General features: G+C 40.2%; 1 protein-coding gene across 6 annotated transcripts in view; it reads left to right on the plus strand.

Moving 5' to 3' along the window:
* SRPK2 (SRSF protein kinase 2) overlaps nt 1-26,060 on the plus strand; it is a 133,392-nt gene that overhangs the window by 34,783 nt on the left and 72,549 nt on the right. The window contains exon 1 of one of the 6 annotated variants that reach the window (XM_065743640.1): nt 12,737-13,420. The exons of 4 other annotated variants lie outside the window; for them this stretch is intronic. In XM_065743640.1, the coding sequence (XP_065599712.1) occupies nt 13,383-13,420 (38 nt within the window). In that variant the 5' untranslated portion in view covers nt 12,737-13,382. Of the gene's footprint in view, nt 1-12,736; nt 13,421-13,933; nt 14,009-26,060 lie in introns of those variants that run through there. One more of the 6 variants, XM_065743639.1, reaches the window with a different exon arrangement.

The raw sequence follows: 26,060 nt of genomic DNA on the forward strand, positions 1-26,060 counted from the left end.
TTCTGGATCCAGCCTGCCTCTTCTCTATCCAGTCATCTTAGGAGAGGGACAAATTAAGGACGTGGCTTCTTGGGGAATAAGGCAAGGCTGAATATTTTATCTCATACCTCCACCTTTCCTGTTTATATTTTGAAGTGAAAATAAAGCAGGACAGTGTTAAGTCTTGCTGTTTTTTTTTATTCCTGTTGAAGAAGGGGTTGGTGACTCATGTCAGTTGGGAGTTTCTCCATCTTTAGCATAGGACTTGGGGGTGTTGCATGTTTGATTTCACTCCTCCCGAAAAAAAGAAAACAAAAATAAAAACAACCAACCTATACAAAAGTCTGAAGAAAAATCTGTGTTTGAGTTCACATTTTGATTTTTTTTATGTCATTCTATTGCCTTAATCAACTCTTTGTTTCTAAGGCAAAGCTTAATGTCTAATGTAAAAAAGCAGATGCAATAGTTTCTCTAAGTGTGCTTTGAACTCTCAAAGTTGGCACAAACTGTACTCAAGATACCATACTGCCTGGTATGCAAATACTTCCAAAACAAGGTTTAAAATATAAGGTGCTGTGTATACCCCCTGGGCCTGCTGCTGCCCCAGCTGCTGCTGTCCTTGCCTGGCTGGGGTTGGAGCAGCAGTGCTGGGGAGTAGCTGTGAGCTTATTGTCATGGCCCAGTTTTGGGAGGAAAGGAAGCAGGTTGTATATTCTACTGTGTCTTGTATGTGCTGCATAGAAGAGCACATGCTCATCTTAAAATGTTGAAAGCACTCTCGCCTGTCTTCTTCTAAGAAACCACACATGGGCTCCATTAAGTTGAGCACATTTGCTGCAGTCAGTGTCTTCCCTTGCAAGATATAGTCCTTTTTTTTTTAGTTTGCTTTTCTTCCCACACTCTCCTGAGCACTCTCATCCTTCTTTGCCCACTGTTTTCAGCTATTTTTGCCTTGGCAAAGTACCTTCTCACTGTCTCAATGTACTTCTTTTGTCCTCCCAGAATTTTTGCTTGGTTTTTCTCCGGCTTGATTTTTTCTCTGCAGTGAATGAATACTGCTGATTTTATTTTGGTCCATGTCTCCCACCAGTACTCCTTCATCTCTTTTCCTTAATCTAGCTCTTAGTTAACATTTGAAGGTAAATTGTCAGTTCTTATGACTCAACAAAATAACATTTAAAATAAGTTTGTAGGGATTGGTTCTTCTGATAATGCCCATTACTTCTTTTCTTCCCCATTTACATGCATATAAAAAAAATCTCATTATGGGTTTTAAACACCAGGAACAAATAATGATTATATAAATCTATATTCAAAGTACCTTACAAATGGAGTGAAATAGTATTTGTGTGTAAAAAACTCATATTATCTCTGAAATGTGTTTCCATCACTGTGAGAGGAGCCAGGACAATCATCAGCTGGTTTTGTTGGGGCTAGATTTGCCAGTCCTATTGGGACTTGAATTATCTGATTTTTCAAGCATGTATCCTCTATGACTGTAAACTTGGATACTTCAGGAACTGTAAATAGGATAGTGAAACTGGCAGAGAAATTGGGTGACTTAACTTCCAGTGCTCTTTCACGAGGTCTTTAAATTTATTTTTCCTTTTTATTTTTCTTTTTAATTTTTCTCTCACCCCTGTGTTTCTGTGAAGGGAAATGTTGCTGTAAGTAGATTTTTTCTCAGAGCCCTCAGTGATTCCCTGCAAGTCTGCTTTTCCTTCCTGCTAGCTTTTGATGTCTTTAGAACAATTTGTGTTGCTCTAGGATTTTGTGGAAGTCACAGTTGACTGTGATGGCACTGTGTTCAGCATTGTATACTCCTTGAAGTGTTGCCCCACCAGCTGCCAAAATTAGGACTGTGTTATTGAAAATCATGATTTCCAGAGGCTTCTTGCCAATAGTGAAAGGAAGGCATTTTGCTCTGCTTATTGCTGTGGAGGAGGACAGAAATGTATGGGAGTTCTGACATTGTGGCTCGGAGAAGAGGAGGCTGGGTGTGTATGGACATGCATGAGGGACAGTAGCTGCTAGCTGTGTGCTACTTGTATGCATCACTCAACAAAACCTGCTTCGTGCCATGTAGGAGATGGAAGATGATGAAGGATGGTGTGATTAGCTACTGAGTGGTGTCACCACGCAGTTGCAGAGTTGAGGGCAATGCCTTACTACCTACGTGAGTCCTCAGTGCCCAAGTATTTGCAGCCAGCTTCTAGCCAAACCAGGTGTCCCATGAAATTGCTTAATAAATGATGGGGAAGTCAGATGGAGAAGGGCAGAGGGTGTTGGAAGAAAAGAAGTGGAGCTAACTTGAAGAGCACACACTGAATTTTTCATCAGTAGCAGCTGATTATGATATGACATAGATGAGACATAGAAAAAAACAAAACAGTGGAGATGTAAATTGCCTGATGATAAGATGAGATCTCATGTCTGGACAGCCCTCTGCTTTCTATAAATTACTTTATTGTTGTTACTTTGAACTCCCTTCTTTCCTATATAAATATTTTGAGTCTAGCTGCCAGGAGACTTTCACAGCATTCCCTTAATTGAGAGCACCCTATCTTTTTTCATTCCACTTGGTAGCACAGCAATATGCATATATCCTATATATGCGATGATAGATAATCAATGCATATGTGTGTTATAACTAAATTTGGATTTTGGGAAGACATCTGACAGTTATTTATTGCCATAAAGGAAGTGTAAATTGAGGAAGATTTTGGCCGATGACTAAATTAACAGAGTTAGGCTGTTTAGCACTTGTATAACTTTAAATAAATGCCATTTTCTGTTACTACTATGACCATTCAGAGTGTAAGGAGAAAAAGCAGCCAAACTTTCTGGTATTGTTTCATGCAGCTGTGTAAAACCAGAACATCAGGAACTGGTGACTGAGAAATGGTACATGTGGGAAGCACACCTGCAATATAATTAGAAAGTCAATTAATATGTAGCTTAAAAAATAAATAGATCTATTCAGTTTACTAGAATTGTATTAAAATAATAAAAAAAGATTTAATATGAGTGGAGAGCCACTCGTGCTCAGGGATGGATGTTCAGGCTTTGCTACTAGTTGTCTGTTACCATAGACTGTGATGCAGTGTGCTGGTTTTGTGGTGACGGTCGCAGGCCAGTTGCTGTTGATCTGGCTGACCCCAGCATAGGATTTTGGTGCCCTTGAAGAGTTTGTTGTTGGCCATCAGTTTCTTTTTCCATGAGAAAATTGCTGGAAAACATGTGCTGAAGTAATGCCAGACTCCTCAGATATGGAATGTTGAGGTTTGTTGTAATATTACAAAGGCTGCTCTGAGGCAAAGCTTTCAGTGCCAGTGATTCCCAGAATTTAGTCTACACAGATGATGTAGACACAGACTAGCTTATTATACAGTAATTGTACAGTGTCCCACTCAAGGAACTGTAGGAAAACCCCCAAGTATTTGGCTGTTGCTCAGTGTGTGGGGTACAGGTCGGTGCTTTGCCTTTGGACTACGCATGGCTGCTCTGGATGCCTCTCCTCCCGTCTTTCACATCTGCGTCTCCAGTTTTCTCATTGCTTTGTCCCACATATGCAACAAGGGACATGCTTATCTGGTGTTTGACAGTGTTCTAACCTTCCTGCTGAGCTGTGTTTCAGGTAGAACCAACAGTAGGCCCCAAGTGCCACTGGGACAAAGTGGCTGCAGGCAAGGAGAGAGAGAGGGCTTGGCTTACATTGTGCTCTGCATGACACATACTTCTTGGTGGAACTTTTTCTTAGAGCTGATTGTCCTATTATACTGAGCTCAGAAAAGACCAAACGAGTCCTGTCTTGTTTTCTGCAGGAACAGAGCTGAGAACATCATCTTTTACCACAGAGTGTAAAAATCCAGTGAAGATATTTACTGAGAAAGAAGTATGAAAATGTTGCAAGAACACCAAATAATAATTTAGGCAAAGGAGGAATGTTAACATAGAGTTTTAAGAATATAGCATGTATTTAATAATTGTGACCCAACATAGTCCTTTTGGGAAGGAAGTGCAGCTTCATCTCCTCTGGAAGGCCTGGGTTGGCCTGTTAGTGAGATTTTTTTAACCCACTCTGTGAGTCCTTCGAAGAGAAAGTGCAGCATTTAGTTGTGTTATACACCTGCAAGAAAATGCTGCTGCCAAAAGAATCCTAACACAGATTGCACACTATATCACAAATGTGATGGGTTAGAAATATTTCAGACTAGGAATCAGAAATTATCCATTTACATTGTGAAGGTGTTAATGCGATCGATTTTGAGTGCAAGATTATCACGTTGAATGTGGCACTTCTTTCAGCTCTGTCAGGAAAGCTGACCCTGCACACTCAGTAAACCATCTCACTCTTTAGCCAGCGTCTGGAAAATACTGCTGGCCATTTGTTGTCTTAGCTGCAAGACTAATAACTTCTTAAATCACTCCCTCGCTACATTATTTACAGCTGTTCCCCTATGATGCTTTAATGATAGTATAAGAAGGAACAACTGACAGCTGATTTTAAAGGACAGGAGGAAATATTTTTAAGACATTTAGTGAATGTCTTGCTGTATTATTTAGCTATTTTTATGTTTTGCACAAAATAGATATCCTTGCAGAAATAAACTTTCCCTTTTCTGGCACCTCTGAGATATGTCCTTAACTCTGTCTCTGTCCCCTCCAAACATTGGTTTTCTCATAACAAGGACAGATAAATACATACAAATAGTTAGAAAACAGGCACAGTGATATTTGGGGTTAATAATGTTTTCCTTGGTTTGCTTTACTAGTGTTTAATCTGACAAGTAGTAATGCAAAAAGATGTTAGTGTGTTGTGGTTTTTCCTTTGACGAACAGCTTTGTGTCCAACCACAGGTTTTCAAACAAACATTGTGCAGAGTAGTTACTGGGTCTTTATTATTTTCCTCCTGCTTATCCACACTTAAAGATTTCTTAGCACCAGGGGAGGAGGAACTGGGACACAAAGCGGTGGGAAGAGGGAGAGAACAGCAGCAGTTTGTGCTGAGTGCAGCTGGGGTTGCCAGCATCACCAGCCCGAGGAGAACTGGGAGAGTGAGGAGTTTCTCTTAATGCCATCTTAGATTTTCCTGAAGTGTTTTAATGAACAAATACTACAGTGTGGCAAAAGATCAAATGCCAGGTTATGTCAGCAAGACTTAGTTAAAATTGTGTGGATGACTTGAAAGGAATATTCAAATGCATGGTTACACTCCACTGCCATGCTGCTTCCCTGACTTTATATCATATATTTATAGCGGGTCATTTTCAAAAGACTAACCTTATTGTATCCTTACAGCGCTTCTTCTTTGATGCCTAGTGCTTGCTCAACTTTATCTTCAAACTTCAAAAATTTCCATATACAAACACAAAAAAGAAATTCAAGCACTTGTCAGTGTTATTCAGTGTCATTCAGAGGTATTAAGCATGAGGCTTGGGGTATATTTATTTATTTGGGAACAGAACATTTCAATAGGGAACAGGCACGTTCATCTCCATCTTTTATATGCTTTTTCCCCTTTTGCAGAGGCTGAATGGTTCTGAAGCTTCTGGTTTCCACCCTTACCACTGTAAAAGCAAGGCAGAAAAGACCACTGAGGACCTGTGTTGTCTGCAGTTGGATTCCATTGGTGTTAATGGGGACAAAGCTGAACAGCGTGCTGATGCAGAGTGTCTGTCTGTAATAGTTATCCCTGATTTATCACTGGGTACAGACAGGTGGTGGCAGCTGTTCTGAAACAGGACAGGTTCTCTTTGGATTTTTCTGTAAAAGTATGATTTTTTCGATCTTGGCTGAAACTCAGGGAGCACCGAGTTTGAAAAGATACCAGTGATATTACTATAGTATCTGAAGAACGAGGAAAGAAACAAAGATGTGCTATTGTTAATATGAAGTAGGAAAAATGTACCTTTGAATCCTGAGTAAATGAAACTTTCCCCTGATGTAAGGGAAAGTGAAGTACTTTGTCACATTTTTATCCTAACTTGCTTATGTGTGTGTACATATGGGGGACTGTGTTAAGAACAAACTTAGATATTTACATTCTGAGCAGTAACTGAGACAGGACTGGTGCAGAAGTGTGCAGAATACAGCAACATAGACTTCCTGATACACCCCATTAGAGAAGGAGGAAGTTGGCTTTATCAGCTCAAAGTGAACAGCTTTTAAAATGGTGATTCTATCTTCTGAATATGCATAACCTCAAATGTTCTGCTGTAATTTCTTCATGCCGTGAGCGTGGATAGGATACTGAATGGAAGTAAAACTGAAAATATTAGCGTAATCTCCTAACAGGAGATTGCAAACAGCAGGTTTCTGTCACTCGTTCTTTATTTAGGAAGTCACTGTCTCATGTATCAGTATTGCTGTGAACTCTGTGTACCAGACCTGAAAATGTCTATATAGCTACTATCTTATTTTCCAGTGTTAAACTGAAGGAGAACTGCTATTCCTGCTGGTGAAAGAAGACAAGAGTCAGGCTTTTTTTGGATGCCTGGGAAACCTGTGTATTCTTCTCAGCAAGTATCTTATAGATACCTTGGAAGACAAGGTATCCATGAATGTGCATGAACCTGATGACCCGCATGAAACTTCATAGGATTGCTGTGGTTAGGCAAATTAGGAAACTCTTCTGCAGAAGGAACACAGAGCAGAGGTTTTCTTTTCTGTTCCATTGTTAAGATCAGAAAATACCAACCAAAAATTTACTGAAGACTGCATGGATTTCACACGTTTAAGAAAGTAACAAACAAGTTTGGTGTTAGCTTCTCAGGGTCCTCTGGATGACAGTGCTGGCACCTGGCTGCAGTCCCACTGCATTCACTGCCATTTCTGACAGGTTTTTACATTCCGAAGGGTGCTTAGGAATTTCAGTTACAGTCTTGAAATTGCATGTAAACCAATCTTTTCAGTGTTTCTAAAGATGTAAGATGGAAAGATGCGCACTTTACACTTAGTAAGTTTTGTTCTATCCTAGTAGGACTAAACTGTTGAGGCCATCCCTCTATTTCTTGCTGGCCATGTCATGCTGTTGGAAGAGAAGTCTCATCTCAGAGCAGCACCACTGGAGGTCTGATGTCTGTGCAGTGTTGCCAGACTTCATCTGAGCATCACAAGTGCTGCGCTGGGACACATACGCGATTTTGTCCTCATTTTAAAAGCTTAGCAAAACCTGGAAGAAGGATTTGTTCTAGGGTAATTACAACTGTTTTTCTGCACTGCTCCATTTTCTGGTTAATCACTCACTGGTCAAACTTAGGCTTGCTCTGAGGTTGTACCATCCAAAGAAGCCCCTGGTTCACTATATAGAACTATTTCTTATTTTGAAAGTACATTAACAAGATAAGGAGCAAATCTCTCAAGCTGTGCTCAGTCCTGTGCTTCTTGATTTTGTCCTGCTAACTGGTATCTTGGCAAGACAATTTTATCACCACCACGTGAACTATTTAATGCATAGCTTGTACAATGCCCACAGCTCAAAACAGGGATAAGACCATATAAAAGCAAGTCAGTAGCATTAAATTGATAATGCATTTCATCGGCTTCAAGACTGAAAACTTTACTTACAGTGTGTTGTCTGACTTGTTTTGCATAATATTTTCAGGTCTGCATGGGATTTGGGAAGTGGGATCGTTTATTTTAGCACTAACACTGGAATGACAGTCAAATTACAGAAGGATGAGTGTTTTCATATGCAAAATGTAGGATTCAAGCTGCTGTAGTTCTAATGTGACTAAAAGAAGCAAAAGACAGCAGAGAATAGATGAGGACACAGATATTGGTGATGAAGGAGATATTTAAAGATACCTTAGGAGGAGGGCTGAAAGCATCCTCAGCTTGTGTCCTAGGGTATGTACTGTGCAGAAATGGAAAGAAAAGCATTGAGGTTGTTTTTTGATCAGAGTAGATTAACAGAACACGACTGAGTCTACTTTTTAATTAAAAAAAATTGGGTGTAATTTTATTGCTTGTTTTGTTTTTTCCTTTTTTGCCTCCACGCATATTATAGAATAACTTCACTTCTTTAGCTTGCTGGGAATGTTTCTTCCGTGATTCTTTCTGACATTGTTCTAGATTCCTTATGTAAACTGTTTAGTTTCTCTCTTAATTCTTGTAACCTTTGGCATGATGCTTTCCTAGAAATCCTTCCTGAGTTGAAAAACTCTGGCAACTCTGTTTGTAGAGCCTACCCCTCCAAGCTTCTGGTCTCACCCTTTTTGACAGAGAACTGATGGTTCTCTAAAAGGATACACCTGAGCAACTCAGAGGAGGTAAACAAAGGTTGTGAACAGCTTTGCTTTGGTTAATAAATATAAAAAGTAAATAAAAGAAAGTGATTATGAAACATTTGGGGCAGTGCAGAGCCTTTTTGTTTTCATACAGTTGAAGTTTGAATAGTATGGCTTTAGAGACTTAATGTATCTGCTTTGCTCAGGTCTTGGATGTGAGCCAGTTGTCTGACACCTGATTTCTATACAATGTGAAATTACTCAGAGTGAACTGATGAAGTGTGTGGAGCAATTGAAAAGTTAGTAGCAGTGCTGCTGGCTTCCCTACCTGAACTGGTATTTTGTGGCTTCATTCTATTCTATCTGCTGCTTTTGGATTTGGCAGCACTAATTTTCATTAATTTTTCATGTTTTTTTTTTCTTTTTTCTTTTCAGCCACACTATTATGGTCTGTTCTTCTGGATGTGGTTCTACTTACAGTGTCATCTTTTTGCTACCTCTGAAATTAAGACAGTCCTGAATACGTCAGTGAGAACATATGTGCTTGCTCATTAATGCGAAGTACTGACAGAATCTTCACAGTCTGTCTGTGCTCTGATCAACAGTTACCTAATTAACTCATAAAAAGCCATTTAAGGTGATGGTTTTTTAATCCATACCTGGTATTGGTCCTGAATAGCCCAGTATTTGCCTCTGGTGCCACAGCAGATGGGATTAACTAAAAGTTGAAGTACTGGTTTTGCATGAAGTTGGAGGCGGTAGAGCTGAGAGCCTTGAAGGAAGAGCTACTCAGCTGTAGGTCTTTTTCTTTTTTCTTTAACTTGAAATTTACCAAATATCACTATAATACATATTCTTCCAGCTGGGAAGGCTGGCTAAGTAGGTAGTAGGGACCATCATTTGAAGGATTTTTTTTATTAGGATTTGGGATACAATTTTATGTTCTAACAAGTTCTGTAAAAGAGCTCAGATTTCTGGATATGTAATTTAGAAATAAACAAAATAAAGAAATGATAACAGTGTTATTTCTGCATCCATCTTTCTCTCATGGTCTAGGAGGCACAGGATCACAGAATTGTAGGGGTTGGAAAGGACATCTGAAGATCACCTAGTCCAACCTCCCTGCCAAAGCAGGCTCCCTAGACCAGGTTGCACAGGCACTTTGTTGGAAATAAAACTCACATAGATTTCCATCTGTCTTATCTTAATGATCATCCCCATGATCAGCTTTGTGTCTGGAGTGATAGTTGTGTTGTCAGCATTGTCACCTTGGGGGAGTGGTTTGCATGTGCAAAAGTACAGATTTGCTGTTAGACATGGGGGAAATGGGTTATCTTGCAAAAATCTCAGAGAGCGGAGATGTAGAGTAGGTAAATGCCACCTCAAATTCAGGAAAGAGAGGGTCAGAGATGGAAAAGGAAAATAAAAACACTAAATCTAAATAATGTTGTGATGGAAATGTTATTAACTTCTGAGCGGGACTCCTCATTAATGATACTAGAAATTATTTTTACTGTGAAGTCTCATTTAAATTCTCCTTATCACTGGATTAAATAAATCCTCGTTACCACAGAATAATAGTGAAATTAAAATGATGGTGCAGAAAAATGTTGTGTAACTCTTAGAGCATCCAGGGTCTTGAATTTGCAGCAAAGTAGCTTGCATCTTGTATTTTATTTTTAACATCTTGTAGAGTGTTGGTAGCAATAAGACATTAATGTAATAATCCTTTCTATATGAAGATAATAGAGAGCCTTGCTTACGGAATGAAACAGTTGATCACTTTATTCCAAGCTCTTTGAATTTTTGTTTTGCTACAAAGTCCCAGTCTTCATAATATCTGTTTATATCACTGGTTTTAATTTTTACAAGGGTTAAACAAATTCAGAAACAATACAAAGTAATGTTGGATTATTGAGGTATGTTCTTAGTCTAAGATCAGTGTTAGGGGAAGTGAGCTTCAGCTCACACCTCCACGTTATCAGCTTTGTCTCTGTCCAGAAGGGCAATAAGAAGCTGACTGAGCTTCCCTCGAAGTACTGAGCCCTCAACAGTTCCATTCATACTGAAGAACAAGAAAGTACAGCTACCAAAGCAGTGAGCTTTCTCCAACAAGGCTGTCCAAACCTTTCAACTTCTCCTTCCCAGAGAAGTAGCTATTAGCTTTCAGGGCTGACAACACCAGTCTGTTACAAAATGTGTGATGAGGCATCGTGTCCTCACTGAACAATATTGCATCAGAACAAAAAGACAATTGGTTGGGAATGGTGGGTGTGCTGGTCCTTAAGAAAAGAGGCCATGTGAAGCTGAAGTTACCAGCTGTGTGGATCAGGTCATAGTGAAATGCAGTGCAGATCTGCAAACCTCGGTGTGCTCTGTATTGAAGGGAAGCAAAATTCACACACTGAATGCAGGCGGGCTCTCACTGTGCACTTAGTTATGTTCAGGAACAAGGATTTCCAGCCTGTGGGATGCTCAGAGTAGAGGAGACGTGTAGGAGGGAGGGTCACCTGCCTTTTGTGGAGCAGGTATGAGTCACTGTGTGTATGTGTTTTATAGCAGTGCACGTTAGAAATGCCTTTCAGTAGTTCTGGTGGATACTTGAGAACTCACAGAATTTCTCCTTCAGTCACAGATGTGGTGCTGTGCCCTGGCTGGGGTTGGCCCCAGGTCTGGCAGGTGGCACAGCGAGGTGAGATCTGCAGCATGGCTGCCACAAGAATGCCACATGCATACGGTCACAGTGGGGTGCTGGGGAAAAATACAGTGGTATAGACTTTATTCTAACATGGGTGATACAAAATAGTCTATATTCAAAGACTTCTCAGAGTCATTTTTTTCCTCGGGTATCTATACAGCTTTAATCTTAAAGGCAGTCTATCAGTATCCAGGCTGAAACTCAGTGGAGTAACTGTTCATTTACGCTACACTTTGTATTTTAGTGCACATAAATATTTTGCAGTGAATTTGAGGCCTGCAGTAAATGTTCTTGATCACATCCTACCATGATTGTGTGATCTGTTTCATCTTCCATACCGCAGTTTAAACACAAAGATGTTGTGTTACAGTAACCCCAAGATTATGGAGTCTGCCTTCCTTTGTTTCTTTAGAACAAGCTTTAAAATAATTATCAGAGTATCCAGTGCAATGTATAATTTGTGTGGTGAATAGCAGTGACGTTAAGTTGCACTAAAAATCTGTTTTAAAATAACAATATGATTGTATAGCTGGATATTAGGAGGCATTAAAGATTTTTGTGTTGTCTTTACTCACTACAACGTAGTTCTTAGTGATGTGTTAGAATTATTGGGGTGCAGTGCAAATATGCATGTGGCCTAAATAGGAGCTACTCTAGATTTCAAGTGCTGGGGCGTAGAGGTGGGCCTGGCTGGCTCCTGCTCCAGAGGGATGAAGAGCTGTTTTAATGGGTCCAGAGCAGGGCCATGAAGGTGATCAGAGGGCTGCAGCACCCCTCCTGTGAGGACTGGTTGATGGAACTGGGCTTGTTCACTCTGGAGAAGGCTCCAGGATGACCTTCACAGAACTTAACAGAACAAAGGGGAATGGGCTTACGCTAAAATAGGTGAGATTTAGATTAGATGTCAGGGAGATATTTTTGAGTCAGAGGGTGTTGAGGCCCTGGCACAGCTTCCTCATCTGCCCGACCCCTGGAGGTGTTCTAGGCTGGGTGTTACGGGGACCTGTACAGCCTGAGCTGGAGGAGGGCAGCCAGCCCATAGCGGGGGTTGGGGCTGGTGGGCTTTGAGATCCTTTCCAACCCAGACCATTATATGACAGTAGTACTGAGGTCATTTGTGGAGGCCTCTCTAGTCTGTGTTTTGGGAAGCAGCAGTGGCGTGCACTTTGACCAGGTGCTGACTGTTGTTGCCTTGCAACCCTGCACCTAACCAGCACTTTGATTTCTTTAATGTAGGTTTAGAAAAAGTATAGCCAGTTTCTGTTTTCTGTTTTCAGAGAATTCAGAGACTTTGTGTCTGTAACATATATAAAGAAAGAAAAAAAAAAAAAAAACATCTTGAAACCTTCCCATCACAGAATGGTTAATCCTGAATAATATAAATTTACTTGTGAGCAGCTGAACTTGATCTTAATGTTGTCCAGGCCTTGCTCTTTTTTTTTCTTTTTTTTTTCTATAGGCAGTACCACCATTTCTGGCTCTTCTAGGTTCTTAAAATGATGCTGACATTTGTGGCTCCTGGTTAATTCATTTTTCAGCTGTCTCTGTACTTTGTCTTGGGAAGATCTCATGGAACAAGCCACAGATGGCACAGGAGTGCCTTCCCTATAGCCAGAGCTGGGGTGCTCCGCGTGCTGCGGGGCTGGAGAGGTGCTGGGCCGCTCTCTTACGGAGATAGGACACACCAGGTTTTGTAGTGGATATTTCTGCTCATTTATTGTTAGTACTACAGTGGTAATTAATGGATGAAAAAAGAAAGAAAGAAACAAACAAAAAAAAACCCCAACCCCCACTCCCCCTCAAATAAAATAATAAAAAAAAAAAACAAAACCCAAGGAATTTTAACTACTACTTCTGAAAGTGTATTTGAAGGAAATTGAATGCAGAGCACTAAAAAAAGAAATCTCAGTGTGTGGAGTGTTTTCCTTTTATGATTGCTACCCCATGTATTAAATACTGATTTAATACTACATTCTTTGTGACAAAAATGATTCAAAGAGCCATATTTTTCAGGGCTTTTGAAATGCATGTTTCTGAGGGTGTCGAACAACGTTTAGGCGATTAAGGGGAGAGAAACTGTGCGCCATAAATCATCAGCTCCTCTTTTTTTCCCCAGAAACTGAAATTTGTGCCACAATTTGTAAGCGTTGCGATAGGAATCACCTCGTGCGTGTGTCAGCTCCGCCTGAAGAAAGGCAACACCCCTCTGCCTAAAGAAATGGTTCCTCCTGCTTTCATAAACAGTCATGTGCAGAGTTCGGCAGGGCCTGATGCCCCCGGAGCTCGTTCCTTCCCTGCCCGATTGAATCGGTCTTCGCTGAAGTGCTGCGAATCTTGTGGCCTCGTTTGAAACAAAAGGGATTAGGAAAAAAAAACTCCTTTGGTTCTAAGACTTTGGAAAGCGAGGGCAGGCAATCTCGGCTGTGAATATTTTCTGATTTTTCCAGAAATCAAGCAGAAGATTGAGCTGCTGATGTCAGTTAACTCTGAGAAGTCGTCCTCTTCAGAAAGGTACAGCCACATCTTTTGCATGAACAATTAATGGTGTAGCATTGCAAGCGGCAGCACAGGGCTTTTTTTTTTTTCCTTTCCCTTGTCGAGTTTGCTTATATTGTTTCTGTATTGCATGCTGGTGATTGTAATGTATTAGCTGAGCCTCTGGTTTTGGTTAAGCTTTGTGCATTTTTGCAAAGATTTATTGATTGCTTTTTTTAATGAAGTCTACTCGGCTGCAGCATGCAAATGGCAATACAGCAAGCAGGCTGCTGGTTGTGTGCTGGGGTTGCAGACCTCCTTTTCACATTTGTGCAAACAGCATTGCGATTTCTAAATTAATTTTAAAGATTTAGTTTTTGTGTTGTGTTACAGGAGACGGTTCTCCAGTTACAAAGGGTTCTTTTGAATTCAGATTAACAGAAAATGTAACTTGATGAAGCATTTAATGTCCTGTTATGGGGAAAGGGAGTGCCTTTTGCAGAGTAGCTCAGGAATCACGAATTCCCAAATTAGTCACATTCTGTGAGATAGATGTGATCCTTGTTCAAGTCTGTGCTAGGAAATGGAGCAGTCCCTGCATGCAGTAATGGTTCATGCCTGCAGGTAAGGACAAAATGACTCAGAAGTGTTTTTAAAGCAATTATTTTATCTGTCAATCAGATGATTATGATTTTAAGTAGCTGTTTAATTTTAAAGAAATACTTGGAGGCACTGCATGTACATTAAGTTTTCTGACACAAAATAACCTCCTTGTGATTATTGGTTTTAAATCATCCAGTGTGTTTGCTACTGCTTCTCCTGTGACTGGATTTCAAGGTAAATTTCGGTTTTAGGAATTGCTTAAACCAGAAACAGAATAATATTTTCATCAAGTTATTTACAGCAATCATTTTAGCTGTGTGTAGAGGACCATCCAAATGCTATATTTTGCTATTCTGATATTGGGCATTGGCATAAAAAGAAAAGGTTATTAATTTTCTGCACTCAAACTATATGATTAGCTGAAATTATTAACTAAAGCATATTTTATTGAATGTTTCAGCATACAGAGACACGATCTTACATTGAAAGCTATCTGAAGGAAGCACAGTAAAATACAAACCCTTCAAAATGAGCTAGTACTGTGTGGCATGCATGATCAGAGATCAAAAGGAGCAGTTTGGTTTGGTTTATAAGTGTATTTCTGCTAAGGCACATGGAAGCAAACAGAATTGCCTTTCAGTAGCTGTGGTATAACAAAATACCAGCAATGAGGGATCCAGAAAATGGTGGGGGGAGTGGGTTGTTAAGTCACCTTACCAAAATGGAGAGATGTAAGAACAGCTTTGAGATGTATTTTATTTGTTTATTTAAAATGATGAGTTGGGAAAGAAAATATTAATGTTTATCTGTTTGCTTCCGTCTGACTGTGATACCTACAGTTTTTAAATGCAAGGCTAATAAAATGGTGGTGGTAACAGAGAGGATGATGGGGTGAAAACAGTAAAGGAAACAGGTGTTAACTTGATTTTTGGAAAGGTTTTTCTATGGAGTTGGCATTGCTAAGGGGGTTTTAGTATACAATTACACATGATTGTATTCAGAAATGGGAATTTTAATGCAGTGCCCTAAAACTGATCGGTCTCATTCTGAGCAAAACATACTCTTAGTTGAACTGATGGCAGTCCTAGATGAATTGGTCCCTGTAAAGGATTATTGCACATAATTAGAAATGGATGCATGTCTGAGATTAATTTAGATACCATTCATTAAAAAGTAAGATTTCATAACAGCATGGTGAATAATTTTGCAATAAAGATTCAAATGTGAATGTTCCATATATACACAGACTTCTGACTTCTGAGGATTTAATTATGTGGTACAGTTCACCTGGAGAGGGATTTGGCACATCAGCGGCACAATTTGCATGGTCAGTTATAAGTAATAAAAACCAATTTAATGTGTTATCTGAGATTTTTTTTTTTTAGAATATCCACATTCTTTAACTGTGTCTAAAAATAGACTGAATTCTTTTTGCAAGCTGTTATGAAACAGTGCTGTCGGTCCTGTGAGCTTCCAGTTCCTTTCAGGGCCCTTTCCAAAATTACTGTGTGTTTTGAAGAAATAAATATAGTACCAGTGAGTCTCTGAACTATAAAGCTGTCCTTGGTGTAGTGAAATTGCAGCGTGTACTCATTGCTCACGTGCACAAAAATGTTTTTGATAAACGCGTTGAATGCACACTTGTGTATTTTTTTTATTACCAATTTTTACCCTTCCTCACCGTGGTTGGTCTGTTTAAGAAGCTCGAGTTCTCTGAAATAACCAGGTGGGAGACCTGGAAGAGAGCATGGCTTGTTTCTTGTTTCCTACACCAGACTGCTAGACATGCTCGCCCATCAGGAGGGGAAGGGAGAGGAGCTGCTTTGTGCGGTACAGGAATGGGAGGAAGGAGGGAGCCCATCGCTGGCCTTCTGGTTTGTTTGCTTTGTGTTTTTACTGCAGAGTTGAGTGTTTGTAGCTTTTCCTGCTTGCTTGGCAAGTTCAGTATGTTACCCTATCCTGGAGGGAAATAAACAACAAAATGGGTAGGAGGAAGCTGGGCTCTAATGGGCGGTTTGGCAGTTGCAGGAGCTCGGAGCATGAGGAGTCCTGCAGCATTCTCAGGATAGCTGCTTGTTGGGGTTTTAAGAGGCTTTTAGGAGACATTAAGAAGAATGTGAGATGCACCAGTGTGCTGAGAGAATCCTCTGAGATGTTAAACATAATACAGCCCTGAAAAGCAAATGAATGCAGATCTGAGGTGTTTTCCTTAATGAGATTCCTCCTTCCTTTCCCCCTACTTGCTCCTAGAGAAACTTGGACGTGGGGGTGGTGCAGCAAAGGGGGTTAAGATAAGTGCACCTTGGTATTCTATGGGGTATTGCAGCGGGCAGGTAGAATGAGCCAGCACGTTTGAATCCTTGCATTGTGAGTGTTGAGCACTGTGCATGCCTGGCAGCAACCTGAGCCAGTGAGCGTGGGTAGCTGGGAGCAAGGGCATGGTGGGGCTCACAGCTTGCCCCAACTCGTCACACCAACTCCGTTTGTTTGCTCAGTTGAGATCTAAAAAATACAGAGGAAAGCTTAAAGTGCACTGGAAATGTTTTTGTCCAGCGCAGTGCATACCTGGTTTGTTTATTTAAGGAGCAGCGATGACCCCCAGGGGTCTTCGCGTGGAATTCCTTGCCTACGCCTTGCAAATGCCATTAGCAAGCCAGTAGCAGGCAGAGTAGGGTGGTCTTGGGAAAACCCTCAAAGAAAGCAAAACTGCTTTTATTTCTGTCACATCAGCTATGCCCTCATCCCTTATACAGTAGTTAGCCCTTCGAGCTATACAGATTTTCTTTTTTGCCATTTTAAGGGCTTTGTAGAACTTCCGATGTGTTTCAGTTCTGTTTTGAAAATTGCCAGCTCTTCCACCTGGATCACTTTTGAATGTTTAGACCATTCCTCATGTATAGAGCAGTTTTCTGTGTCATGGGACACTTGGCGGTCTTTTTTTTCTGCTTTTTTTAAGCTCTGATTCTGGATTCTAAATTTGTCAGTGATGCAGTTTTACCACAAGATGTTACTGCTAAAGGTTATTAGTAAGGCTGGTACGTCTGACTGACTCTCTTGCTGCCTTTCTGCAAAGGCTGCATATGCGTGTTGCTTTAAAATGGATTTCTGCTTCACTGTTCTTCCACAACACTTAGAACTAATAACAGAAACAAATGATGACAGCCAAGCACTCATGACCAGCTCTAAAGTAGATAACCAGTGCTTTTATAATTCAATTTTTGTGATTTTGAGAGGTTTTATAAAATGTCAGCAAAGGGAAAATACTTTAAAATGCCAGCAGGACAGCAAAGTTCTTGTTGCACAGCGTGCAGAAGTATTTGGGGTGGGGTGGCGCAGTCAATGTTTAAGGACAACTGTTCTTTGCTTTTATTTTTGTTTCTTTTTCATTTTTCTTTTTTTCCTCTTTTTAGGCTTGAGCTATGTATACCCATCTCTCTGTAATTATTTTTGCAGAGAGAATTAAATGCATGTCTTCATGCTTTTACATGGTTTCTTCATCAGGTTGTCCCAAGAATGCAGTCAGGAGAAAAGTAAAGGAAGAATAAGTCTCAAATAATGGTCTGGAAGAAAAAAGATGGAAACGGAGTATTGTTTGTTTCTTTTCCTAAGAAGAGATCTAATGTTGGTTGATATAAGAGGCATTGTGAAACACTGTCATGCTGAAAGATTCCTTTGGGTGTAGGGACATGTGTCTTTTTGTTTTGTTTTTTTTTAACCTAATTGTGGATGCACTGCTTTTCCTAAGGCAGAAGTGTCATTTGTAATGAATTACAGAAATAAAACATGTTTAGAAGTGGAGGAGCTGTCAGCTCACAGTATCCAGTAAGACCTGACATGGCTGTGTCAGATAAATGCTTTGGAATAATTACTCCATAGCAGGGCATTATAGGCTAATATGTATTGTTATTCTTGTAACTAACATTGAAACAAAAAATAATTATCAGAACAATGGAACTATTTAATCAGTTCCACTAAGTTCTAAAAGTATATTTAAAATGTCATTTTAAATATCTCCTCTCTTTATATTCTTTGTAAAGTGTAAAAGAAATGTTGCTTCCCTTTCAGGGCGGTTCAGTTTATTTCTAGTAGTTGTTAATTCTAATTTTTTTATTTTGTTTATGATAACAGTGAGTGATGTATATTAGTTCCCTGCTTCTAGATTTCCAACTAGTTCTGTTATTTACTGTATTTTCTCTTAGAAGTAGAGAGGAAATGATCCTATCCAAATGTGGGACGATGGCTGTTTATGCAGGACAGCATTTCCTTTGCTGGAGGACTGGCTCTGGTGACACTGTGCCTGTAGAGCCATGCTTAATTTTAGGGGGCTAACACTGGCCAAAACAAATCCTACAATTTGTGTACTTTTTGTATTAAAGGCTTCGTATGCTCACTGTTTTCATGTGACAGACTTTTAAGGGAAGTATGAAAGGAATGTACAGACAAGGAATGCTGCAGCTTGTCGTTGTGCATGTGTAGGAGAAAAACAACCAGTAATGTGTGTAGAAGCAGCTTTTTTCTTTCAAAGTGATACTCTGAACTTCCTTTTAGAGCAGGTAATGCCTGTATCAGCTCATCAGTAGGTTTTGAAAAAGTTCAGAATTTGAAGTGTATTTGATTTTTGCATGTTTATTCCTGTCTCTGGCATTTCTGCCCTACGTAAAAAAAAAATCACACATATTGGTATTTGATCACAAGTGAGAAGTGTTTTTAGTATCCCTGTTTTTATCTTCCATGTATGACTTGATCTTTATTTTTTATCTTTAAGAAATTCAAATCATACAGTTATCGGTGAGGTATTTATTATGGGAAGTTTTAAAAATGCCTTCTGAAAACAAATGTTGGTTGTTGGCACTGGTGGTTGGTATTCAGATGAGAGATCTTTGGGAAAGGGAGAGAATGATGGTGCTTAGTGGTTGCATGAGATTTTCCCATGTGAGAACTGTCCTTCACTGGAAATGAATTCAAAAAGCTAGTTGTTATTATATGCAACATCATAAATGGTTAAAAATAAGTATGTAAAATATTGGAAATATATTCTTGAACAATGTACTTTCTCTATCCAAGGTAAATGCGTGTATCAAATTCTACTTCAGGGTAAAAAGTCAAATAAAAAAGTAATATATAGCTTGAAGCAAAGCCTTTCCTATTACAAAAGTAGTCCAGTTTTATGACTGGAGGCATTTTTGCCTTTTACTGTCTTAATCGTGACTTCACTAAAATATCCACCCTGGGCCCCTGGACAAGTTTTATGGGTACATAGTCTGATAAATTACACAGAACAGAATGTGCCTACACCAGGTTACTACTTTTCTGTTGTCAGAGCACTGTGTTACAGAGTGAAATAATTTGAGATTCCTGTGTGTTCTCATTCTGTATTTACTAACAAAATGTTTAGATGTTATGTAATTTCATACATGTACTATGATGGTATTTTTGCAGATTTTCATTGGTAGAACAGTTGCTGAGGTACTAAGCAACAAGTTAAGCAACTTTATATTATTGAAGCATTCCATTTTTGTGTGTATTTTGTGTATTATCAGGATAATTGTGGTGTTTTTCAGCTTATGAGTTCCCGTGAATGTGCCCTTACAGAGGATATCAGTCTTACTGTTTGGTTGAAGAATACCTTTTCTGTCCAAAGGTTTTGTGGCCTGAAGGTCTTTCACTAGACGCCCTTATGAATTTTAGACTCCTTAGCTAGTTTCTCACCCAGATGATTCTGTATTTTCTTCAAGACTCACTGTTAGGCTTGGGTAAGCTTGCTGACAAAATCCAAGCTGTCAGCGTTGACCTACAAAAAAAAAAACCAAACATATGTGAAAGTCATTTCATCTAGGGCACCTTACCAAAATCATGCTGCTGATAGTGACTGGATGGATGGTGTATTATTTTTCTTTCCTTTGCTTCTGTCTTCCTCTCTCTCTTTTTGTTCAGTAAAGTTCCAATTAGAAGCAAACACATGCAGCTCCACGTCAGTTCTCTACTAAATTCCTCGACACAGAGCCTTTAGTCCATCAGCCTGGATGATCTCTCTTTGTGACTGTACAGTGCCTCAGGGCAGGACCACATCCCAAGCAGATGTTCTATTTGTATGAAACTTTGGCTTTTCTGTTTATCAGGCCGTTCTGATAAATGTGTTCTAACTGTAGCTTTATCCTGATGTCTTCCAAAGCAACAAATTGTTAACGTGTATGTTTCTTACTGTAGATCGCTGATATGCACATCTATACTAAAAGATCATATTCCTTCCCTTGAGAGCTCATGAATGTGCATACTTCAACATTTTGCTAAATGTTAAATACTTTCCCCCCAAAAAAACTTGGGCAACACAATTCCATGAAAAGAGGAAGAGGTTTGTAGAGCTCCTTCTTCGGCAAAATGTAATTAGAATAATGTGAAACATTTCTGAACTTCAGTGCTTCATTTTTTTGTGAAGTACCTTCTAAGGCCCAAACAAAACCTACTGGCATGTTTTCACAGCCTTCCAGCAAAGGCAACAACTTACTGTTACTTCTCTTCCACAGTACTGTACATGGGAATAGCTTGTATCTTTTGGGGGGTCATAGAAGGCCAGTACTAGTGTGGAAACTATTCTTAAGCTGCATGTTTTTTTCTGTGTTGTCAAAGCTAAAATACTAGAACAAGTTTTGGCAGAAACAGAATCATTTTTGTCATTAATAACACTGTAAAGACAGAATGTAATTCTATTTTGTAACCATTACTGCAAGTAGTATATCAAAATATCCAACAGTGATTTTTTTGTTGAAATGAAAAGGGGCTCAGAAATGCATGCGACTTCTGGTGGGCAGCCATTTTGGTGTGTTCTATTCAAAAGCAGGGCCTCAGATTCACAGAATCACAGAATTGCAGGGCTTCGAAGAGACTTCTTCAAGAGATCATGAAGTCCAACCCCCCGCTAAACCAGGTACCCTACAGTAGATTGCATGGGAGGCATCCAGCTGGGTGTAGAATATCATCTCCATAGAAGGAGACTCCACAACCTCTCCGGGCAGCCTGTTCCCGTGCACTGGCACCCTTAAAGAAGTTCTTATGCATGTTAGTCTAGAACTTGTTATGTTCCAGTTTTAGGCCGTTGCTCCTTGTTCTGCTGCTGCACACCACTGAGAAAAGCCTGGCCTCATCCGTTTGCCTCCCACCTCCCTTTAGATATTTATGAACACCGATCATATCCCCTTTCAGACTGAACAGACCCAGATTACTCAGCCCTTCCTCATACAGGAGATGCTCCAGGCTTCTTATCATCTCTGTGGTCCTATGCTGGACTCCTTCTAGCAGATCCCTGTCTTTTTTTTTAAGTGAGGAGCCCAGAACTGGACACAGTAGTCTAAATGTGGCCTTACTGGGGCAGAGGCAAAGGATCACCTCCCTTGACCTGCCATGTCCACATAACAAATGAACTTCTCAACCTCTGTTTATTCCATTTCATAACTAGAATTGAAGATGTTTGGAAATACACCTATTCTATACAAACCCTTCTATAAAAGGATTGCCTTTCTCACATGAGAACATGTGTGGTGGTCTTCTCAGAGTGGTGCTTTTTCATCTTTGATTGGACAGAGTGAAGTCTATCTGATGGATTCTGTCACTTATAGGACGAGAATCAGGAATTCCCACTGCTGCTTGGTGACTTAGCTATGAGAGATCTCTGCTTCTGAGAAAACAGTAATGCTGCTTTGGATCAAGACTTCCCTAAGAGATAGGGAAGAGGTGAATAAACACAGTGATTATGAAATAGAATTGTATCAATTAAAACGTTTAGTTTTAAAATAAATAAGAATCCGAAGCTTTTGTTTACTTGGTTTGAAATCTCACTTGGCTCCTTTCCAGGTGATTAATGTTTCAGAGTGTTAATCTAGAAAGGCAAATAAAAAAATATGGTCTTCCTCACGATGCTTGTATTTCACAGTGAAAGAACACTTTCAAACAAGTTGTTAGTGCACAACAAAATAAGTACTTCATTATTAAATAAACTTACTTTATTACAAGTACGTTTGAATGGGGGGATCTGGGTGGATTTCTGAGGCTAGTAACTAGTGTAGACTTTTGTTTTGGCTTTGTAGCTACAGTATGCATGATTTTTTCATGCAGAATACTTGAACTTAAAGGTGCTGTGAATATAATTCTGTAAAGAATAACAAGTTTCTCCAAGGGATACCTTTTATTTATGTCCCTGTAATTTAATTTACATCTGCTTTGTCTTATCACTGCTTTTATTTATTTGTGTTACTCTTCCATTATAGTGGTGTACAATTGAGTCCTGACCCTGTAAGAAAACATAGGATCAGTCACAATTATTTTTGCATGTGTTTAGCACATAGACATTTCAAGGGCTTTTAAAAGATCCAGAGGACATTCAATCACAGCTGAGTGGTACCTGAGAATGCTAATATTTTTCTGCTATCATTTAAATACTGAATTGTTTACAAAATGTCAAAATGACAGATTTATACTCTTCACCTTCAAATTGTTACTGAAAGCTTTGCTAAGAAATCTATGTCCTTTTAGCTATGCCTGTTGTTAGAAGTAGCCAAATCTGGAGGGCTTTGTGTCCCGTGGGTGTACCTCCCAGCCCAGCTCAATAGCTACGTGCAAGACTGCTGCAGCTTTATATCTCCAGGGCCGGCCTGTAATGAGACTGAACACTTATTCCCAGAAGGTGTGCGTGCGCAGACACATGTACACACACACACAAAATGCATATATATAGTTGGCCACATAGCCTGAGAACAGTGCTTTTAGTGGCACTCACACAAACATACTTGGAGCACTCAAACAGGATCTGCGTGGCCGACCCAGTCCCACTTCTCCTATCCAGCTGCTCAGGTCTGATGCCCTGGTTGTTGGCTCGTAGAATCCTGAGCTCTGAGGTTTCTTCTTGTTCCAATTATTGGTACTTGCACCTCTTATCTACCTGCTGGCTATTCTGTCTTAAGTTCACTGGAGTTTCCACACTCAGAATACAAAGTGCACCCACAAAAATAGAATTTAATGACGCTGTAGGATAGACTGTCATGGGCGAGGCTGTCGGACAAGTGTTCTGAGCCATCTGCACTGGACGTGCCCCTTTCATCCTCTTTTTCTGCTCTTTTCCCATGCATGTTGTTCCCTTATCCACCTTTATCCCAGTCTTTCTCTACCTCTAGTGCCTTTCCCTAATTATTGTCTTGCATATTCCCACAATTTTATGGCAAGTTTCACCTAATCCTTCCCTCATCCCATAAATCTTGTATTCCTTAAGGCAATAACCTTTGGCATTCAAGGTGCTTGTGGGGAGAGAGCTTCCTCCTTGTTCATCTTGGTGGGTTTGTCACTGGGAGACAGTGATGTAATTGAAGGTCTTCAGGAGAGCTGATTCAGGAGCGTCCTTTTTGCAGATTAGGTTGCTGGGATTTTTCTGCCCGTTGGTTTTCTGCTGATCCTTGCTGTTTCTGTTTTTATTGCGATTGCCCTTTAATCAGATAATCTAACACCAGTCTTCCAGTCACACCTGTCAAAAACTGTGCTTGGGCCTCTTTGGATTTTTGGCAGTGTGACATGGACATCCAAAAGATTACAATCAGCTGAGGATGCGGAGTCATCAATTCCTTTGTTAATACTCCTCAGTTCTGTGGAAATTTTAAGTTCAGAGAGTCTCATCTACTTAACTGCATTTTATAGACTTGCATTTCTGGAAAGGAGCAAGTGTCTTCTTACAAAGTGTATAATATATATCTATGCTTCAGACTTACACCTGTTGGAGTTGATAGGCTCATATGTCTAATGAAGGCAAAGCTGAGTAACAACCACAAGTGCCACTTACTCCACCAAACTCATCCTTGGTGCTTGTTGCAAAACCCATTTGAGGTAAGGCAGCATATGGACACAGAATAGTAAGGAGTTCTGGAGCATAACCCAGCTCAGACTGGGCATCCTGCCTCAGCTCATTCTGGTCCAGAATATAAAAGAGCTGTCTGATAATGGCAATTAAAAATAATAATTTTTTTTGTGCCAGTTAAAAAACAACACACGAATGCATAAAAGCAAAAACAAGCAACCTCAAAGCAGTCATATATCCTTGCTTAGAAGAGAAATAGCATCTCTGAGGTGGACAGGAAGGGTATCATTAATTTAACCTGCAAGTACCAAGAGATTGCTCAATTCTGTTATGAGGTAGCTGCACAGACAGAAAAACAGCCCACAAGTCTGGTTAGCCAATATTTGCCTATCTGACATCTGTATTTGGAAAACCTGGCAAGTAGTGTTTCTAATGTAAGAGCCCAAGAGCTAACTAATACTTGAGGCTTTGCCAAGTTCCTTCTCTCAGGAAGAAAAATAGATTGTGATTTGAGGGTTGTGAGATTTTTGTGCCTGTGTGTGTGTGTGCAGCCCTGTTTATTTACAAAGAATGTAAACAGAGCTCTGTTTGCAGGAGCAGAGCAGAAACACTATGCAACATGCAGCTATTTTGCTGATGTTTTTGAGTCTGTCTGTCTGGCCAGTATTGTGCTCAGGAAAAAAAGAAGAAAAAAGAGAATGAAAAAAACACACAACTCTCCTTCCTGAGGTCACAGATGCAGTGCTTCTTGCTGTTTTGTTTCTGCCTACTACACTGAGGCGTCTGTAACTGCAAGTAATTTTTCCCAATTCCTTCAATTTTGTAATTGATATTTATGAAATTCTTTAATCCACTTTCCTCACACTGACAGGGTTTGGTGTGTCCGTGCTTTGAACAGTCTTTTTCTACTTATTTATCTTATTTATTTGCAGCTGTTGTGTGAAATAGCTGATATGATTTCTTTTTTTTTCACTCGGACCAGAAGTTGTTCAGCCCAGCACTCAGCCTTGACAGCAGCCAGTGCACAACTGTTGAGAGCTCAGCATGATCACAGACACTAATTTTTAGGATAACAAAGTCACAGTTGAAAGAATTTCAGAAGCTGTTTCTGTGCAGCCTGCAGTACCTCCCTTCCCTTGCTGCTCTCTTTTCCCTCCCAGGACACAGTGCCTGGCAGCTGAGGACTCCTGCCCTTTGCTGAAAATAGCTCTGCTTTTGCCTTCCTTGCAGACAGGTGTGAGCTGCTTTGGGCTCTGTCTTCCCAGGCGTCTGCCAGCTCTTCTCTGGCCTGCTGTGGGGCAAGATTCTTTAGACCTACTCTCTGCTGCATTTTTGTTTTCCTTCTAGCTTGCTGTTTTTCTCTCTCAGGCAGGCTGCCTGTGGTTATTGCATGGTGTTGGTCACCCTGCTCCGCTGGGTTGAGCTGCTGTGAAATCAGCAGAGGATGACTGCCGTGCAGGCCTGCTTCCTTCTGGGACTCTGGAAGCTTCTGTGGTGCACTTACCTTCCTGGCTCCCTGCGCTTCTCTAAGACGTAGCTGTTCTGTCCACAGCTTGCAGTTTGTGTGCTGCTGCCCATGAAAAGAAACCTGAGAGTCATTTGTTGTGCAGCTTTATCCCTGAGCTTTCCCTTCACTCCGCCCCAGGCTTCATTTTGTTGTCCCCTCTGTGTGTTTAGATACCATCTGCTCACAGTGCTCTGCAGGCAGTTCCCTTTATTATCCCCTGCATTTGATTTGTTGCTGTTTGTTTTGTTTTTTATTAATTTGTTTCTGAATAGTGGATGGAAAGATACATTATGCAAAGGGAAAGCTGTAGGCATGAAAATATGGCAGTACTTAGTGTACTTCTGCATATGTGTATTTTTGACAAAGGTTTTATAATAAAACATATCAGAGCATCGTTAAGGTTGGAAAAGGCCACTAAGACCACCTAGTCTGCCCACCAACCCATTCCCACTGTGTGCACTGTGTCCCTTACTGCCTCATCCACACGGTTCTTGGACATCTCCAGGGATGGTGACTCCACCACTTCCCTGGGCAGCCTGTGCCACTGCCTCACTGCTCTTGTTGAGAAGAAATTTTTCCTTCTATCCAACCTGAACCTCTCCTGGTGTAATAGCTATCTCCCTTAGCTTACAATAGCTACATTTCACAAGCAGAATAATAGAATTTATTCTGATGTAGGAAAAAAAATATTGTCCCATTATGTATGGAAGGACAAAATGTTAGAAGCTCAA

Source organism: Cyrtonyx montezumae, unplaced genomic scaffold (assembly GCF_038088225.1).
Source record: "Cyrtonyx montezumae isolate F1298 unplaced genomic scaffold, pur_monq_1.0 scaffold_3, whole genome shotgun sequence".
In the NCBI taxonomy this organism is placed as follows: Eukaryota; Metazoa; Chordata; class Aves; order Galliformes; family Odontophoridae; genus Cyrtonyx; species Cyrtonyx montezumae.